We start from the raw sequence: 20,073 nt of genomic DNA on the forward strand, positions 1-20,073 counted from the left end.
AATTTGAGACCAGACTGGGGAACACAGCAAGAGCCTGTCTCTACAAAAAATAAAATTAGCTAGGCCTGGTGGCACTCGCCTTGTAGTTCCAGCTAATTGGTAGGCTGAGATGGGAGGATCTCTTGAACCCAGGAGGGCAAGGCTACAGTGAGCCGTGATCTCACCATTGCACTCCAGCCTGGGAGACAGCGAATCCCAGTCTCTAAAATAGTAACAATGTAACAATAAAAATAACATAACATTATAACATAGTAACAACGTAAACATAACAATGTAATGATAATGATATCTAACAGTGTGGCTGAGATCGTGACACTCCCACTTTCTCCACCACTGGTTCACTGGCCCTCACTTTGGCCTGTCTGAGTCCCCAAGCCAGTGTCCTCGTATTTACACTGCTTTCCACAGAGTGTAGGGGTAATTTTGCTTTTGATTCTGCTTTTTTTTTTTTTTTTTTTTGAGAGAAAGTCTGGCTCTGTCACTCAGGCTGTAGTGCAGTGGCACAATCTCGGCTCACTGCCAACCTCTGCCTCCCGGTTCAAGCAATTCTTCTGCCTCAGCGTCCCGAGTAGCTGGGACTACAGGCACGCGCCACCACACCTGGCTAATTTTTGTATTTTTAGTAGATACGGGGTTTCACCATATTGGCCAGGCTGGTCTCGAACTCCTGACCTCGTGATCTGCCCACCTCAGCCTCCCAAAGTGCTGGGATTAAGAAATTGAAAGCTCTTGATGGGAAGGGATTGTGAACAGGGTAGGAGGGTGGGGAGTCTGTAAGAATGGCACTAGGGACCCAAAGAGAGCACTTTGGTGGTGTGGGACAGGGGACAGCCCCTCCCAGGGGCCCCCATCTGCTATGGAGAGGGTCTGTGGGGAGGGAGCTCAGGAAGTGAGGAGGCTTCCGGCCCCAGAGTCTCCCCCGCCACCTCCTAGGATACTCAGCCAGTCCTGCAGGGCCAGGTTCGCTGGCAATCTTTGGCCATCCACTGTGTCAGGGGCTTCGGCAGCCAATTCTGCCCAGTACAGGAAGTTCTCTCTGGCGAGGCCCGAAGTCAGATTCCCTGGGAATGCCCCAGCCCGAGGATCTCTGCCCTGGCCAGCGGGGGATCCTCTTTGCCCACTGACGCTGCCCCCGTCCCCTGTATGTTTCCAGGCCACGCCCCACCATGGGGTCTACTCTCGGGAGGAGGAGCTGCTGAGGGAGCGGAAGCGCCTGGGGGTCTTCGGCATCACCTCCTATGACTTCCACAGCGAGAGCGGCCTCTTCCTCTTCCAGGCCAGCAACAGCCTCTTCCACTGCCGCGACGGCGGCAAGAACGGCTTCATGGTGAGCCCCGGCCCTGGCTGCATGCGGGGGTGGCGTGGCAGGCCCCTCCCCCTGAGCTGGGCATCTCTGTCCTCAGGTGTCCCCTATGAAACCGCTGGAAATCAAGACCCAGTGCTCAGGGCCCCGGATGGACCCCAAAATCTGCCCTGCCGACCCTGCCTTCTTCTCCTTCATCAATAACAGCGACCTGTGGGTGGCCAACATCGAGACAGGCGAGGAGCGGCGGCTGACGTTCTGCCACCAAGGTGGGGCCAGCCCCTCCTGTGCACAGCCACCATAGCCACCTGGCCAGCTTCCAGAAAGGCCCCATTGCCCCCACAGCCAGGGTCTTCTTGCACACACCCCTCACAAGCCACCCTCCCGTGCAGACCTTCTGTGGCCTGCCATGTCTCCTGGGAGGTCCTGGCGTCCCTGCCGCTCTGTAGTTTTCTTTTTTTTTCTTTTTTTTTTTTTTTTTGAGAGAGTCTCATCCAGGTGGGCGTGCAGTTGCCCAGGCGGGAGTGCAGGCGGGAGTACCCAGGTGGACTGCAGTGGTATGATCTCGGCTCACTGCAACTTCCGCCTCTTGGGATCAAGTGATTCTCCTGCCTCATCCTCCTGAGTAGCTGGGATTACAGGTGCCTGCCACCACGCCTGGCTAATTTTTTTTGTGTGTGTGTTTTTAGTTGTGACGAGGTTTCCCCATGTTGGCCAGGCTGCTCTTGAGCTCCTGACCTCAAATGATCCACCTGCCTCGGCCTCCCAAGGTCCTGGGATTACAGGCATGAGCTACCGCACCCGGCCGCTCTGTGGTTTTCTGCTGCAGGCATCAGCCCAGCCACGGTGCTCTGGACCCTCTTCCAGGAGCCCCTGGGCATTTCTGCCCCTGCACACCTTCCCCTCCACTCTGCCTGTCCAGCCCCATCAAGTCAAGGCCACATCTCACCTGCTTCCTGCGTGTTCTCTCCACTCCCCTGCTCATCAGAAGTGACCCCGTCCTTCCTTGTCTTGGTTTCAAGTCACTGATCGCCGCCTCTCTGTCCCATAAGCCCTGGCCCCACTTTCCAAACCTGGCCACTCGGCGATGTCCAGAGACGTTTTTAGATGGCACACTTGGGCGGGGTGCTCCTGGCGTGCCATGGGGTGAGTGGAGGCCAGGGACACTGCTCAGCACCCTGCTGTGCCCTGGACCGCCCCACCCCAGAGACCAAGAGGGCCCCAGTGTCCACAGTGTGGGCTGGAGCAGCCCTGCTTGAAAGCAGTCAGCTCCAAGCTCTGCCTCCCTCTCCATCCCTCTCCCTCCCTCCCTCCTTCCCTCCCTCTCCTTCCCTCCTTCTCTTTCCCTCTCTCTCATGCTCTCTTTGAGCCCCTGGCTGTCCCCAGTGTTAGCAGCCTGCTCACCCCTTGTTGATGCTCTCCGTCCCTCCCCCTAGGTTTATCCAATGTCCTGGATGACCCCAAGTCTGCGGGCGTGGCCACCTTCGTCATACAGGAAGAGTTCGACCGCTTCACTGGGTACTGGTGGTGCCCCACAGCCTCCTGGGAAGGTAGGTCCCTTCCATTTTTCAACATGCTCCGGGGCGTGCTTTTCCTCCTGGAATCACAGGCTGTGTCCTTCCTGCCCCTTACTCCTTTCACCTCAAACCACCTCCACGGTCTGTCAATACCAACACCTAGAGAGTTCCTTAACGACTGTAGACATTGCTGTTGCCCTAAGAGGGGACACAGTTCAGCCCGTTACACCCCACGTGGCCACTTCCCTTGCCAGTTCATGCTGGGAATAGCCCTGCTCTGCTTCCCACTGCACAGGGGAGGAAACCAAGGCCCAGAGAGTTGGGACTGGCATAAGGTCTAGCGAATGGCAGAGCCGGGGTTCTGGTTTCAGAGCCCACGGTGCCCATCTTCAGGCCCCGGTGCTGCAGATGGGGGTGGGCTGATGGCAGGGACTCTGCCTCTGGCATCCTCAGCAGTTTGCCCGCCACCCCACTCAAGGTTCAGAGGGCCTCAAGACGCTGCGAATCCTATATGAGGAAGTTGATGAGTCCGAGGTGGAGGTCATTCACGTCCCTTCTCCTGCGCTAGAAGAAAGGAAGACGGACTCGTATCGGTACCCCAGGACAGGTGAGTGCCCGGTACATGTGAGGGGCCGGCCCCTGGGGCATGGCTGGTGAGGTGCACTGTCCCCCAGGCCCTCTGAGCTGCATGTGTGTGCTCTGGGCATCTGTGGGGGTGTAGAAGGAAGGCTTCTGCCCTGCAGGGGCCACCCCTTTCTCCTGGCTTACCTTGGCCTCCTGATCATATTGCTCAGAGGTTGGCAAGCCGTCTCTGGAAGGGGCGAGGGCACAGGTATCTCAGGCTTCCAGGGCCAGGCGAAGGCAGGCTCTCTTGCAACTGCCCCACCCTGCTGCTGGAGCACAAAAGCAGCACGTGCAGGAATGGGCGTAGCCGTGTGCCAAGGAAACTTGACCGAAGTTTGGATTACAAATAATTCACCTTGAGATACATATGATTTTCATATTAGCGAAAATGTCGCTCTTGTTTTGTTTGTTTGTTTTCTTAACCGTCTCAGAATGAAAGAAGGATTTTCAGCCATACAAAAACAGAAGGCAGGCTGGATTTGGCCCTCACACTGTAGTGGTGTTTGTTTGTTTGTTTTTAAGAAAAGGTTTCACCTTGTGGCTCAGGCAGGAGTACAGTGGTGCAATCACAGCTCACTGCAGCCTCCAATTCCTAGGCTCAAGTGGTCCTCCCACCTCTGCCTCCCAGGTAGCTGGGACTACAGGTGTGTGCCACCATGCCCAGCTCATATTTAAATTTTCCGTAGAGACAGAGTCTTGCTTTGTTGCCCAGGCTGGTTTCGAACTCATGCTCAAGTGGTCCTCTCGCCTCGGCCTCCCAAAATGCTGAGATTACAGACGTGAGCCACACGCCCAGCCACTCCCAATTCTTAAACATCTTTCCAATTATTTAAAAATATCTCTGGAGCCAAACAACACACGTGCAACCCAGATTCCGAGTTCAGGCCTTAGGTTTGCAACCCCCATGGGACCATATAAGAGCATCGTTATTGCCCGTACTCCGCGAGTGCCTGCTGTGTGCCGTGCTAGATGGAAGCTTCCTGTGGGGTCTTTCCAAGTCCCACTGCAAATGAGCTAAGTCAGTCTTTTCCCCCTCATTTAACAGATGAGAAAACAGGCTCAGAGATGTCACCTGCCCTGGAGGCCAGAGCCACGAGGGCTGGAGTTGAGTTTCTTGTAGGTCTAGCCAAAAAAATAAGCATTCTCCGCTCTGCTGTGGTCCACGTCCTCTTTTGGAGCCTGAACTAAGTCCCACTCTTTGGAAGCCTCTTGGGTCCCTTATTCTGTCGCCACTGGCCTCCCAAGGGCGCAGGTCTGGCTGTCACACAGGCTCCCTGGTTTTGCATGGGACACACCCCACTTGTCACGTTGTCGGTTTCACTGTGATGCCTTGGGCTTCACCATCTGCTGTGGAGCTCTCCCAAGGCAGGGATGGCGTCTTCCTGGTGTCTGTGGCCCCCACAAGCCCCATCTGTCAGCACAGGGTGCGGCCCGTGTTCTTAAATGAGAAAGCTAGACGCCACGTCACTGTCGGGATTGCAATCCAGGCCCAAAGTCAGAAGGTCCCCGCCTGAGGGGTGTCATGCCTGTTCCAGCAGGACGATGTGCCTGCAGACAGACCGTGGGACACCTGGCTTCTCCTGCCTCCCCCACTCCAATTGTACACCTCTCTGTGGATGTCACCCCACAGCCCAGGCCCCCCGCGCCGGCTCTTGGCACACACAGGTGATGCCTGCCTGGTGTTCACCTCACTTCGGTTTTTGCAGGCAGCAAGAATCCCAAGATCGCCTTGAAACTGGCCGAGTTCCAGACTGACAGCCAGGGCAAGGTAAGGGGGCCTGCTGCATACTAGATAATCTTCTAGATGATGCGGGGAAGGGCTGGGTAGGCAGCTGGGTGGATGGGCAGGTCACTCACCTCCCTTGCGGGGGCACTCCACAAGCCCCAGCCCTGCCGCCCGGTCCGCCTAGCCATGGGCCTTCCCTGGATGTCTCTGGGCCTGCGCCTAGAATGCGGCGTGGTGAGCTGGCCCCCCTGCCTCACAGAGTGGGTCCTGAGACTCGAGGCCACGCCCGCGGTAAGGAGCAAGCACCGGGCAGGGGTCCTAGGAGGACAGGCGCGGCAGGTGCTCCCAGGCTACCCCAGGAGTGGGTGATGTGTGGATCTAAAGCTGCCCTCTCTCCAAGTTTCTAGAACAGAGAACTCCGTGGGGCAGATGGCTGGGGGACCCCAACTTCAGATGGGGTGTTTCCTCCAGCATTTTGGGCAGATCCTCAGGGGTCAGTTCACTGGACCCGTCAGCTACTGTGGGGAGGAGAGTGTTCTGGATCCCATCCTCCCGACCTCGTCAGATCTAGTACACAGGGTCATCATCACCTGGGGCTCATCTCAAAGGACCCCACAGCCTGGAGGCGCCATCAGGCAGCAAAAGGCATCATCACCCTGCAGCAAGGCGATCACCAGCAGACCATACCTGTGACTGCATCTCCCTCCGCCCCCGCCTCCCCAGCCGCCCCCTGCAGCCCAGCATATCCCTCCCTTCTCTCACATCCCTACCCTCCCTGGGGACCCCCAATAACCCCACATTGATCAGTTCTCTCGGAAGTTGCAAATCCCATAAGACCTAGAAGGGTGTCAGGAAGTTAAGTAACATCACATTGGAGAACTCGCAGACAGAGCCCTGGGCCAAAGAGGCTGGGGCAGAGGAGAGCAGATGACGATGGGGACATCAGGCGTCCAGAGAAACCCTCCCTTCCCCTGCGCCAGAGGATGGAAGGGCCGGGACAAACCAAAAAGGCCCTTGTGTGCTGTTGCAAAAATGACATAATGTGGTTAGGACCTCTCCAGACCTCTTTTGCATTCTTTTTTTTTGAGATGGAGTCTTGCTCTGTCGCCCAGGCTGGAGTGCAGTGGCGCGATCTCTCCTCACTGCAAGCTCCACCTCCCGGGTTCACGCCATTCTCCTGCCTCAGCCTCCCAAGTAGCTGGGACTACAGGCACCCACCACCATGCCCGGCTAATTTTTTGTATTTTTTAGTAGAGACGGGGTTTCACCGTGTTAGCCAGGATGGTCTCGATCTCCTGACCTCGTGATGCGCCCGCCTCAGCCTCCCAAAGTGTTGGGATTGCAGGTGTGAGCCACTGCATCCGGCTTTCTTTTGCATTCTTGACAGGAGCAGTCTGGCAGATTTTAGGTGATCAGTCTGAGTGGCTTTGCCAGTGATCCACATGAAACCTCCCTTCAGGCTGGGGTTTTGCTTTGCTTGTTTGTTCTTGTTTTTTGAGACAGGGTCTCACTGTCATCTAGGCTGGAGTACACTGGCACAATCATGACCCACTGCAGCCTCAACCTCCTAGGCTCAAGGCAATCCTCTCGCCTCAGCATCTTGAGTAGCTGGGATTACAGGCATGCACCACCACACCTAACTAATTATGGGTTTTGTAGAGATGGGGTCTCACCATGTTCCCCAGGCTGGTCTCGAACTCCTGACCTCAAGTGATCCACCTGCCTCGGCCTCTCAAGGTGCTGGGATTACAGGCATGAGCCACTGCACCCGGCCCCGCCAGGCTGTTTTAGTGGCTTCTTGCACTCTCAGACGTGCAGAGTCCTTAGGTGGGCTTGGGTGATGCCAATCAGACAAGTCGGCTTGGGGATGTGGGACTGGTAACCCACTCAAGTGGTAGAGCTGGAGGCCCTGCTGCCGTTTCTCCCTTCGATCCTCCAGAGATGCTGTGCCAGCCCCATTTAGGCACGAGAAAGCCCCAGGTCCCCTATCTCTCAATACCCTGAAGACGCCGTGCCAGCCCTGTTTAAGTGTGGGGAAGCCCTGGGTCTGGGGACTGTGCTTGCCCAGAGCCACCTGGCTCTAAGGGACAGCCCAGACCAGACCCTTTGGGTCCAGGCACCCGCTGGGGTGCCGCCATTGGCTCGCCCAGCCTACCTGCCCCTGTTGGGTGTAGTCGTTTGTTTGGGCCATGACAAAGGACTACAGACCGGGAGGCTTATGCGGCCGAAATTGACAATGTCCAACACCAAGCTGCTGGCAGGTGGCTCCTTCTCCATGGCTTCTTGGTGGCCGTTGCTTCCTGTATCTCTCCTCAAGACGGCCTCCCTCTATGTCTGTGTCCACGTGTCCCCCTGTAAAGATAGCAGTCATGCTGGATCAAGGCCCACCCTCATCCACACAACCTTGTCTTAGTACATCTCCAGTGGCCCCATTTCCAAAGAAGGTTGTGTTCTGGGGTTCTGGGGGCTGAGACTGCAGCATATGAATTTGGGGGGGACACGATGGGACCCAGCACAGTGGCCTTCTCCTCCGAGCAGCGCCGGGCAGGCCAGGGCATGACCCATACCTGTTTCCCTTCAGATCGTCTCGACCCAGGAGAAGGAGCTGGTGCAGCCCTTCAGCTCGCTGTTCCCGAAGGTGGAGTACATCGCCAGGGCCGGGTGGACCCGGGACGGCAAATAGTGAGTGCCTCCAGCTGGAACCCAAGGAATTCACCTGCAGGGCGCTGGGCCCTGGGCAGCCACTGAAGCTGCCTCCTGGCCTTCTGTGCCATTCCTTCCATCTGCTCACGTCTTCCCGCAGTGCAACCGCCAGGACAGGCCTCAGACCAGTGTCCAAAGGGCCCTCTTGACCTCAGCCAGTCTGAGGATGAAACACTGGACTTATGAGTCCCAGTGTTAGTGCCACTGGGACATGCTGATCCAGTTACCCAGAGTGTGGAGGAGGACCTACAGAGGGGATTTCAGGTGTCCCCAGACCTCAGGCTCAGAAAAACTGAGTCACAAAGTAGAGGTGCTCACCTGTACTCACTCCTCAGCCTCCCACCCATGTCGAGGAGAGAACTCTATCACGTCCCTAAACGGGGGCCCCAAACCCCAGTGGGCAAATTCAGCCTCTGCCTGTTTTTTTTTTTTGTCTGAGACGCAGTCTCGCTCTGTCGCCCAAGCTGGAGTGCAGTGGCATGATCTCAGCTGACTACAACCTCTACCACCCGACTTCAAGCAATTCTCCTGCCTCAACCTCCCAAGTAGCTGGGATTACAGACACCCACCACCATGCCCAGCTAATTTTTGTATTTTTAGTAGAGACGGGGTTTCAGCATCTTGGCCAGGCTGGTCTTGAACTCCTGACCTTGTGATCCACCCGTCTTGGCCTCCCAAAGTGCTGGGATTACAGGCATGAGCCACTGTGCCCAGCTGTCCACCTGTTTTTATACATCCCATGAGCTCAAAATGGCAGTTACACTTTTATTTATTTATTTATTTATTTTTTTGAGATGGAGTCTCACTCTATTGCCCAGGCTGGAGTGCAGTGGCACGACCTCGGTTCACCGCAGCTGTTGCCTCCTAGGTTCAAGCGATTCTTCTGTCTCAGCCTCCCAAATAGCTGTGACTACAGGTGCCCGCCACCACGCCCGGCTAATTTTTGTATTTTTAGTAGAGACAGGGTTTCACCATGTTGACCAGGCTGGTCTCGAATTCCTGGCGTTAGGTGATTGGCCCACCTCTGCCTCGGCCTTTATGCTTTTAAATGATTGGGGGGCAGAAGGGAGGGGATCCACAGAAGATTTTATCACACATGGAAGTGACGTGAAATTCACATTCAGTGTCCATGCATAAAGTTGTGTTGGCACACAGCCACACCTACTCGTTTGCAGACTGTCAGTGGCAGAATTGAGTAACTGTGATAGAAACTATGACCCACCAAGCTGAAAGTATTTTGTATCTGGGCCTGTTTCACAGAAAAACTGCTTCCCTTGCCCTACACACTTGCTGGGCCTCCTTTCCTTTTATATTTTTTGTAAAAATTGGGAGGCAGAGGCAGGTGGATCATGAGATCAGGAGATCAAGACCATCCTGGCTAACACGGTGAAACCCCGTCTCTACTAAAAATACAAAAAATTAGCCGGGCATGGTGGCGGGCGCCTGTAGTCCCAGCCACTCGGGAGGTTGAGGCAGGAGAATGGCATGAACCCGGGAGGGGGAGCTTGCAGTGAGCCGAGATCGCGCCACTGCACTCCAGCCTGGGCGACAGAGCGAGACTCTGTCTCAAAAAAAAAAAAAAAAAAAAAAAAAAAGGGCTCTTGCTCTATGGCCCAGGCTGAAGGGCAGTGGCACAATTATAGCTCACTGCACCCCTGAGCTCCTGGGCTCAAGCATTCCACCCACCTCAGCCTCCTGAGTAGCTAGGATCACAGGCAAGAGCTACCATGCCTGGCTAATATTTTTATGTTTTGTAGCAACAGTGTCTTTTTTTTTTTTTTCTTTTTCGGGAGAACGGGGTCTCGCTATATTGCCCAGGCAGGTCTCGAACTCCTGGGCTCAAGCTATCCTCCCGCCTCTTGCCTCCCTGAGAGCTGGGATTACAGGCGTGAGCCACCGCGCCCGGCCTTTTTTTTGTTTGTTTGTTTGTTTTTGTTTTTGTTTTTGTTTTTGTTTTTGAGACGGAGTCTCGCTCTGTCACCCAGGCTGGAGTGCAGTGGCGCGATCTCGGCTCACTGCAAGCTCCGCCTCCCGGGTTCACGCCATTCTCCTGCCTCAGCCTCTCCTAGTAGCTGGGACTACAGGCGCCCGCCACAACGCCCGGCTAATTTTTTGTATTTTTAGTAGAGACGGGGTTTCACCGTGGTCTCGATCTCCTGACCTCGTGATCCGCCCGCCTCGGCCTCCCAAAGTGCTGGGATTACAACAGTGTCTTACTATTGTCCAGGCTGATGTCAAACTCCTGGCCTCAAGCAGTCCTCCCATCTTGGCCTCCCAGAGTGCTGGGATTCTGGGATTACAGGTGTGAGCCACCATGCCCAGCCTGGGCCTTCTTTCTAACAGACTTCAGGTTCAGTGCTTTGGGAGGCCCATGAGCTTTAGTTAGGATTTCTTTTTTTGTTTTTTTCCTTTGAGACAGAGTCTCACTGTGTGGCCCAGGCAGGGGTGCAGTGGTGCGATCATAGCTCACTGCAGCCCCGAATTCCCAGGCTCAAGCAATCCTCCCACCTCAGCCTCCTGAGTAGAGGGGACTACAGGTACTCACCATCACGCCTGGCCAATTTTTTGTATTTTTTGTAGAGATGAGGGTCTTGCTTTTGCATTCCTATACCTCTAAGTGTGTTCACTTTTCTAATTGCATTTGTTAATGCCTCCAATGGAATGTTAACAATGAATTATATTACGTGCTGCTGCCATATGTATGTTTGCTAGGACTGTGGGTGTGAGTCACCACACCCAGCTAATATTTTAATTTTTTTTTTTTTTTTTTTTTTTGAGACGGTGTCTTGCTCTGTCACCAGGCTGGAGTGCAGTGGTGTGATCTTGGCTCACTGCAACCTCCGACTCCCAGGTTCAAGCAATTCTCCTGCCTCAGCCTCCCGAGTAGCTGGGATTACAGGCACGCACCACCACACCCAGCTAATTTTTTTATTTTTAGTAGAGATGGAGTTTCACCATGTTGGCTGGGACGGTCTCAAACTTGTGACCTTGTGATCCGCCCGTCTCGGCTTCCCAAAGTGCTGGGATTACAGGTGTGAGCCACTACGCCTGGACTTTTTTTTTTTTTTTTTTTTTTTTGTAGAGACAAGGTCTTGCCATGTTGCCCAGGCAGGTCTTCAACTTCTGGGCTCAAGCGATCCCCCCACCTCAGCCTCTTAAAGTGCTGGGATTGCAGGCCTGAGCCCAGGCACCACTCTAGTTAGTATTTTACGTCCCTGTGATGCTTCCCTTTGGTTTGGTTTTCGTTGCTCTCTCTTTGTGTGGAGGTGCTGCTTTTCCATGTAGAATACTGACATCTCCTCTTAAAATAAATTCAAGTTTAAAACTTGTTCATTTAGGTCAGGTGAGGTGGCTCACGTCTGTAAACCCAGCACTTTGGGAGGCTGGGGCTGGCAGATCATCTGAGGTCAGGAGTTCAAGACCAGCCTGGCCAACATGGCGAAACCCCATCTCTACTAAAAATACAAAAATTAGCCAGGCATGGTGGCAGGCGCCTATAATCCCAGCTACTCGGGAGGCTGAGGCAGGAGAATCGCTTGAACCTGGGATATGGAGGTTGCAGTGAGCTGAGATTGCGCTACTACACTTCAGCCTGGACAAGAGTGAAACTCTGTCTCAAAAAATTAAATAAATAAATAAAATAAAGCAAGCTATGAAATAAAGGATAGCAACCGTGGGCCGAGGAGTCAGCGAAGAGGAGAAACTATTAGAGCTTGCCGCTGTGAGACTTAGGCCATTGTTTCCGAAACACTTGGATCATGAAATCCTGTCACCCATCCTGTCCTCCCCTAAGCATGTGCCAGGAAGGAAGCCTGTGTGTGCTGCGGGGTTACTTGGCCAAGTGCAGGTGAAGCCAGCGCAGGAAGCCCAGCCCTGATTCCACACGGGTTTGGACGCTACGTCCCCAGCTTCTCTGCAGGCCACTGAGGCTCCCGGCTTCCCTCCCATCTTCCCCCCCATCTTCCCCCACAGCGCCTGGGCCATGTTCCTGGACCGGCCCCAGCAGTGGCTCCAGCTCGTCCTCCTCCCCCCAGCCCTGTTCATCCCGAGCACAGAGAATGAGGAGCAGCGGCTAGCCTCCGCCAGAGCCGTCCCCAGGAACGTCCAGCCGTATGTGGTGTACGAGGAGGTCACCAACGTCTGGATCAATGTAAGCGGGGCAAGCACTGGCTGTGTGCCCGCCTGGGCCCTGGAGTCACACTGTCCCCACCCCCACGTCCTAGAAGGCTGAGCGCCAATGGCGAGCGGGGTTTGCCCTTGTGTGGAGAAGTGAGCTCAGGCTTTGGCCATCCCTGGCTGGCAGGGAAGAGGGTCTGGGGGGTTGGTGAGTCTGGCAGCCACTGGAGCCTCTCCCCTCATCTATTTTTTTTTTTTTTTTTTAATTAGAGACAGGGTTGCTCTGTTGCCCAGACTAGAGTGCAGTGGTGTGGTCATAGCTCACCGCAGCCTTGACCTCCTGGGCCTAAGTGATCCTCCCACCTCAGCCTCCAGAGTAGCTAGGACTACAAGCCTGCACTGCCATGCCTGGCTAATTTATTTATTTAGTTTTAGAGGTGGGGTCTTATTATGTTGTCCAGGCTGGTCTCTGAAATTCCGTGGCTCAAGCAAGTCTCCTGCCCCAGCCTCCCAAACTACTGGGATTACCGGTGTGAGCCACCATGCCCGGCCACTCACACCTTCTGACGCATCTTCTGTCTCCTTCCTGGACAGGTTCATGACATCTTCTATCCCTTCCCCCAATCAGAGGGAGAGGACGAGCTCTGCTTCCTCCGCGCCAATGAATGCAAGACCGGCTTCTGCCATTTGTACAAAGTCACCGCCGTTTTAAAATCCCGGGGCTATGATTGGAGTGAGCCCTTCAGCCCCGGCGAAGGTGAGCAGAGCCTGATGAGTGCGGTCGACTCATCGCGTTAGTCACGTGTGGTTCAGTATGCTGTTTGTTCATTGATCGGCGCCCCCAACTCAACCAGCATGGCCTGCAGGAGAAGGGACAGAGATCGGCAGGAAGCCAGCCTTCCCCAGTGACTGGTCATGATCTGGCAGGGCTTAGAGCACCCAGCTGTTGGCTTATTCAGGCAGCAGATTTACTGAGCACCTCCCCTGTGCCAGGCCCTTAGCACTACCAGGGGTTGGCCACCTATGGCCCACAGGTCAAATCCGGCCCACCACCTGTGTTCATAAATAAAGTTTTATTGGCACTGGGCCACAGCCACTTGTTTACAGAGACTGTCTGTGGTCGCTTTTGTGCTGCAGCAGCAGAACTGGGTACTCCCAGCAGAAACTGTCGTGCAAGGCCAAGATTTACTGTCTAGCCCTTGTAGAAACATTTGCCAGCTCCTGCTGTTGGTAGTAGTGACAGAATTGTTCATTGTAAATAAAGAAAAAGGAAAATCCCTGCTCTTGGGACCTTCTAGTGGAGGAGGCAGTATTCCAGAAACAGGTGCTGCCTCTGGTGTGATGCGAGTGGTGGAAGGAAATGCAGTCGGGCGAGAGGCTTGAGGGTGAGGGGCCTTCTTTCTACAACGGGAAGGCATGAGGACGTCTCTGGATAGCATGCTGTGGAGGTGAGGGGTCCACACCACGGCTCTGGGCAGAGCCACAGCCCATACAAAGGCCCTGGGGCAGGCAGGACTGTTCCTGGCATGTTGGAGGAATAGGGAGGAATTCGAGACCAGCCAGGGTAACATGGCAAAACCTCATCTCTACTAAAAACACAAAAAATCGGCCGGGCTTGGTGGCTTATGCCTGTAATCCCAGCAGTTTGGGAGGCTGAGGCAGGTGGATCACCTGAGGCCAGGAGTTGGAGACCAGCCTGACCAACATGGTAAAACCCCATCTCTACTAAAAATACAAAATCTAGCTGGGCATGGTGGCAGGCGCCTGTAATCCCAGCTACTCAGGAGGCTGAGGCAGGAGAATCACTTGAACCCAGGAGACGGAGGTTGTAGTGAGCCGAAATCACGCCATTGCACTCCAGCCTGGGCGACAAGAGCAAGACTGAGTCTAAAAAAAAAATAAATAAATAAAAATAAGTCTGGTTTTACAAAGTCCTAATGTGTCCTAAGAGGTCATGGGCCCAGACCTCCCCCCCTTCGACACAGATGTCATGTGGCCTTTGGAGGGTTCTAAAACTGAATCAAGACAACAGGTAACCCACCACACCTGGTTTCTTTTAGACAGGGTCTCACTATGTTGCCCAGGCTGATCTCAAACTCCTGGCCTCAAGCAATCCTCCTACCTCGGCCTCCCAAAGTGCTGGGATTACAGGAGTGAGCCAGGGGCCTCCTGGTTTCTCATGGGAAACACTGGGCCTGCCATCCACATGGCAGGAACAGGCCCCGCAGGCTTCCTCGCCCATGTGGCAGGTTTGACGCGGTGGCCTGAGTTCACAGCCAGGTCTGACGCTGGCGTCTGAGTTCACAGCAAGCCGGGGTTTCAGTGGCTCCATGGCAAGTCTGCTCGGGTGGAATTTGGCCTGGGTGCCTTTGGGCACCTGCATCACCTCCCAGGCCCCTTCACCTCCCTTCTTTCTTTCCTTCCAGATGAATTTAAGTGCCCCGTTAAGGAAGAGATTGCTCTGACGAGCGGTGAATGGGAGGTTTTGGCGAGGCACGGCTCCAAGGTACCAGGGTCTCGTTGCAGCCTTCCCCTGCTCCACACATGTGTGTTTTACACACATACACACACACACACACACAAGCGCATACACACTCACACACACATTCTCACACACACTCATTTTTGCACGCACACATACACTCACACGTGCTTGCACACACGCGCACAGATCTGTGAGGACTCTGCTTTATAGCAGTTTGCAGGCCTCAGCACGGTGTCTACCGTACACACAAGCCAATCATTTCATCACCTCCCTGTCTCATCTTGAACGTTGTGCCATTCACGTGCTTCATCCTTTCACCCTGAAATTAAGGAAAACATTGGAAGCCTTTTAGAAATCCTGAAAGAGGAAGCGTGTCCTTTGCAGGCCGTCCGGGGCCATGTGTCCAGCTGCCTTGTTGGGGGCACGACGCGCCCCCCAGTGGAAGCCTGTGCCCCGCTGTCCCGGGAGACCACTTATCCTGTTTCTTCACGTCTTGGGGTCCCTGGTCACCCCATGCTCCAGCTGCCTCCACTGGCCTCTCAGGCCCTGGGCACAGGGGTGATGCCCTCTCCTTCCTTGGCGCTCTGAGGCCTCCCGGCTCCTTTCCAGGCATCAGCCAAAGCCTGCTCACTCCCGGGCAGCAGCAGTTGTTTCGAGACCATTAGTGTCCCGGCGCAGGTGAAGGAGGGGCCCCGCTGCTCCACGCAGTGCAGGCTGCCCTCCCGCTCCTCCAGGAGACGCCACTTCGGGGCCTACCGGGGCTTCCCACAGGAAGGTAGGGCCCTGCCACTTCTGAACCCAAGCACCTGGGTCGGAGGAATGGCTGACCAGGCTGGGGACTGCTGGGTTCCCCTGAGCCTCTGTTTTGGGCACGGTGCCCTCCCTGGCCTTCCCACCTGGCTCTGGTGGGCCCTCCCAGTTCAAGCCGGGAAAGAGCCATCTGGGGTGGAGTGCAGGCCCCAGGTCCCACCTGAGGACGCGCAGTTCTTAGCTCGACCAGGGGCTGCTCCCAGCCCATGGGGCCAGATAAGCGCATCTCTCAGGGATGGTTCATCTCCAGCCCTAAAGCCAGACTTGGGCGAGAACAGCGTGTGTCCCCAGTCCGAGGAACATGGGGCCTACTCCTGTGGGGCGTGGAGAGGGGCGTGGGCCCACGGGCATCTGGGATGCATCACGAGGACCCCCTGTCCCCTGCAGATCTGGGTCAACGAGGAGACCAAGCTGGTGTACTTCCAGGGTACCAAGGACACGCCGCTGGAGCACCACCTCTACGTGGTCAGCTATGAGGCAGCCGGTGAGATCGTACGTCTCACCACGCCTGGCTTCTCCCACAGCTGCTCCATGAGCCAGGTGGGACTGCCCAGCCTCACGGCACCGCCCTGTGCCCGTCCAGCAGCTCCCAGCCAGAGCAGTCCCTGATGGCCGGGCACAGCACTCAGGGTCATTCTCATGATCTCACATTCTCATAGCTGCCTTGGGGCAGGTGGTGCCCACCCCTGCCTCCTGGGTAAGGCAGGGAAGAGAGTGAATTGCCCACCACCACTCCCAGGGTAGTAAGTGGTGGAGCCCCACAGTGCCTGTCTGCTGAGCCTGGGCTCTGCCGCTCTGTGTGCAGTGGGATATGGCCCTTAGCCTCTCAGAACATTCTAGAATGTCAGGCGGTGGCCATGCAGAGGGCCACCCCTAGTCCAGGGCATGAGTCGGCTGCAGTTTGCCAGCTGTGGAAGCAGCAAGTGTGCAGGCCTGTGCTGTGGCAGAGCCCTTGGCAGATCCAGGGTGTCGGTGACTGTCCACGGGCCCCTGGCTGGAGGACGGACTTGTCCCGCCCTCAGTTTCCTGCTCTGCAGAATGGAGTGATGGCAGTGGTGCCCCTCTTGCAGCAGTGGGTAGAGCTTTGAGGTTTCGTGACAGGCAGGGGCAGAGGGATGGGGGCAGGCGGGAGGGAAGCTACCCCGGATTTGCAGTTGGCACCCAGTGGAAAGGGTGCAGCGGCGTCCCGTGGAGCTCATCACCCCATTCCACCCCCAGAACTTCGACATGTTCGTCAGCCACTACAGCAGCGTGAGCACGCCGCCCTGCGTGCACGTCTACAAGCTGAGCGGCCCTGATGACGACCCCCTGCACAAGCAGCCCCGCTTCTGGGCCAGCATGATGGAGGCAGCCAGTGAGTAGCCTCTGCCCCACCCCACGGGAGCCTCCGCCTGCCTGGCTGTAAAACGGGACAAGGGCCCCATGCTGGGGTAAGAGTCAGAGGCCTGGAGCCGGCCTGCTTGGCCTCCCACAGCACCCAGGCCCCTCCAGGCATCCGGGAACCCGTCACAGGACATAAGCAGCAGCCCCTGCCGTCCGAGACGGTCCTGGGTCCGAGCTGCAGTAAAGGGCTGGACTGCACAGAACCCAGCAGGGATGCAGCTCCGTGCCAACCCCCTGCCAAAATGGTAACCAGTGAGACACAGACCCTGTCACTGGGAGCTCCCAGGGTAGTGGGCAGGTGACAAGTAAACATTTTCATCAGCGGGCACAGTGGCTCCTGCCTGTAATCCCAATGCTTTGGGAGGCCAATGCAGGAGGATTGCTTGAGCCTAGGAGTTTGAGACCAGCCTGAGCAACATAGTAAGAACCCCCTCTACAAAAATGTTAAAAATTAGCTGGGTGTAGTAGTATGCACCTGTAGTCCTAGCTACTCAGGAGACTGAGGTGGGGGGAATAATTTGAGCCTAGAAGTTGGAGGCTGCAGTGAGGTGTGATTGTACCACTGCACTCCAGCCTGAGCAACAGAGCAAGACCCTGACTCTAAAAAAAATTAAAAATTAACATTTTGGGCCAGGTGCGGTGGCTCACACCTGTAATCCCAGCACTTTGGGAGGCTGAGGCGGGCGGATTACAAGGTCAGGAGATTGAGACCATCCTGGCTAACACGGTGAAACCCCGTCTCTACTAAAAATACAAAAAATTAGCCAGGCGTTGTGGTGGGCGCCTGAAGTCCCAGCTACTCGGGAGGCTGAGGCAGGAGAATGGCGTGAACGTGGGAGGTGGAGCTTGCAGTGAGCCGAGATCGCGCCACTGCACTCCAGCCTGGGCGACAGAGTGAGACTCCGTCTAAAAAAAAAAAAATTTTTTTTGAACAGTGGTGGTCCATGCAGGGGTGGCCGGGATGCCAGAGTCCACCCACACTGGTTTGAAACCCACCATGGTTATCAGGCTTTCCACTTCACCTTCTCCAGGACCCTGGAGTCCTGGCCACAGCAGCATGCAGAGGGCCCTTTATGGTGTCCCGTGCCCAGAGGCTGCCGCCCACAGCAGCACCTGCTCAGACCCGACACTCCGAGGCCTTTATCAGGAAAAGGAGCAAGGGGTCAGTCACGGGGGGCCTCAGGAAATGAGACAACCTGACACCTTGCCCAGAACCTGGAGGTTGGCCAGGACCCTGCATTGATGACTCCAGGTTCCAGTGCTGGCTCCGTTACACACGTCAGCGTATCCCCATGAAGTGTTTCTTTATCAATGAAACTGTATATACAGAGTGTAGGATGAAAACCAGCAGGTCAGCACACTGCTGGGCTCCCAGGCATCACTCAGTACAAGGACAACCCACCCTGGCCCTGTCTCTGCCGTGTTGGTGGGTTTCCAGAACATTCTAGACACAACGAATTTCCAGCATATGCGGAGTATTCCGTGGGCTGGAAAGCATTTTGTGATGCCCTCACCCCTGAGCAGAAACAGATCCCAGGCCTCCCTCCAGAGCCCAGTCCTCACCCTCCTGTCTGCACCGACACCGCCAGGAGCTGGGTGCCTGGCTTCAGATGAGGAGATGGGTCAGGGAGGGGAAGGGGCTCAGCAGGGCACCCAGCCTAGCAGTGGGGGCAGAGACCAGAACCTCAGTGCCCTGGGGAACGAGGCACTGTTTCCTGAAACTCCCAATCTGTGCCACGTTTGAAGACTGCCTGCATTAAGAGCAGGCCAACTGCTGCCAAATCCAGCGATGTGCAGTCCCTCTGTGGTCTGTGGCCGCATTAGCGCTACCACAGCAGATGACACAGAGACACGGCACAGAGCATGTGTCCCGCCACACCCAATTCCCAGAGCCCAATATATTTGCTATCTGGCCCTCCACAGTAAACTTCTGCTACCCCTAGACCTGTAGTACCCTTTACTCATCTTCCTATAAATTGCCCCACCAAAATTTACCTACATACATTTATTTAAAGAAAAAACTTTGGGCCAGGTGCAGTGCCTCACGCCTGTAATCTCAGCACATTGGGAGGCCAAGGTGTGCAGGTCACCCGAGGTCAGGAGTTCGATGGCTGGGTGTGGTGGCTCACGTCTGTAATCTCAGCACTTTGGGAGACCGAGGTGGGTGGATCACCTTAGGACAGGAGTTCGAGACCAGCCTGGCCAATATGGTGAAACCCCATCTCGCCAGGCGCGGTGGCTCACGCTTGTAATCCCAGCATTTTGGGAGGCCGAGGTGGGCGGATCACGAGGTCAGGAGATCGAGACCACGGTGAAACCCCGTCTCTACTAAAAATAGAAAAAACTTAGCTGGGCGTGGTGGCGGGTGCCTGTAGTCCCAGCTACTCGGAGAGGCTGAGGCAGGAGAATGGCGTGAACCCGGGAGGCGGAGCTTGCAGTGAACCGAGATTGCGCCACTGCACTCCAGCCTGGGCGACACAGCGAGACTCCGTCTCAAAAAAAAAAAGAAACCCCATCTCTGCTAAAAGTACAAAAATTAGCCAAGCGTGGTGGCGAGCACCTGTAATCCCAGCTACTTGGGAAGATGAGGCAGAAGGATTGCTCAAACCCGGGAGGCGCAAGTTGCCGTGAACTGAGATCGTGCCACTGCACTGCAGCCTGGGTGACAGAGTGAGACTCTGTCTCAAAAAATAAAAAAAACAAAAAATACAAGCAGTTCGAGACAAGTTTGGCCGACATGGTGAAACCCCGTCTCTACTAAAAATGCAAAAACATTAGCTGGGCGTGGTGCCGTGCACCTATAATCCTAGCTACTCAGGAGGCTGAAGCAGGAGAATCACTTGAACCCAGGAAGGCGGAGGTTTCAGTGAGCCGAGATAACAAGACTTTATCTTGAAAAAAAAAAAGAAGAAAAAGAAAAAAGCAGAAAAACCCCCACCATCTTAATTGGACGACAACTGTTGCTTTGCAAAAATAGCAGTGACCCTACTCAGGAGGCCAAGGTGGGAGGATCACTTGAGGCCAGGAAGTCGAGACCAGCCTGGGCAACAGGGAGACAAGACCCCATCTCTACAAAAACTGTACAAATCTTATTTTAATTTAAAAAAATGTTTTTTTCAATTATCAATTCTCGGGAAGCCCAGGAAAAGAGGGGGTGCTTTGGTCTACCCTCCGAGGCTTGGGGTGGGCAGGAGAACAAGGGTGTTAGCCAGATGTGGCTTCCCTGGGCAGCCAGATAGCCGCCCTGTCTCCCGCAGGCTGTCCCCCGGATTACGTGCCTCCAGAGATCTTCCATTTCCACACGCGTTCGGATGTGCGGCTCTACGGCATGATCTACAAGCCCCACGCCTTGCAGCCAGGGAAAAAGCACCCCACCGTCCTCTTTGTGTATGGAGGCCCCCAGGTG

At 55.4% G+C, this 20,073-nt stretch overlaps 1 protein-coding gene across 5 annotated transcripts in view; it reads left to right on the plus strand.

Annotated features, from left to right (window-relative positions):
- The window catches only part of DPP9 (dipeptidyl peptidase 9), a 49,206-nt gene that overhangs the window by 18,694 nt on the left and 10,439 nt on the right, over positions 1 to 20,073 (plus strand). For all 5 annotated transcript variants that reach the window (XM_032177658.2, XM_058428913.1, XM_058428911.1 and 2 more), the window contains 12 exons: positions 1,154 to 1,327; positions 1,404 to 1,572; positions 2,740 to 2,853; positions 3,299 to 3,427; positions 5,151 to 5,212; positions 7,752 to 7,852; positions 11,846 to 12,023; positions 12,584 to 12,746; positions 14,416 to 14,495; positions 15,672 to 15,824; positions 16,503 to 16,638; positions 19,925 to 20,070. In XM_032177658.2, coding sequence (XP_032033549.1) covers positions 1,154 to 1,327; positions 1,404 to 1,572; positions 2,740 to 2,853; positions 3,299 to 3,427; positions 5,151 to 5,212; positions 7,752 to 7,852; positions 11,846 to 12,023; positions 12,584 to 12,746; positions 14,416 to 14,495; positions 15,672 to 15,824; positions 16,503 to 16,638; positions 19,925 to 20,070 — 1,605 coding nt within the window. The remainder of the gene's footprint in view (positions 1 to 1,153; positions 1,328 to 1,403; positions 1,573 to 2,739; positions 2,854 to 3,298; positions 3,428 to 5,150; positions 5,213 to 7,751; positions 7,853 to 11,845; positions 12,024 to 12,583; positions 12,747 to 14,415; positions 14,496 to 15,671; positions 15,825 to 16,502; positions 16,639 to 19,924; positions 20,071 to 20,073) is intronic.

This window comes from Hylobates moloch, unplaced genomic scaffold (genome assembly GCF_009828535.3).
Source record: "Hylobates moloch isolate HMO894 unplaced genomic scaffold, HMol_V3 SCAFFOLD_15, whole genome shotgun sequence".
Taxonomy (NCBI): domain Eukaryota; kingdom Metazoa; phylum Chordata; class Mammalia; order Primates; family Hylobatidae; genus Hylobates; species Hylobates moloch.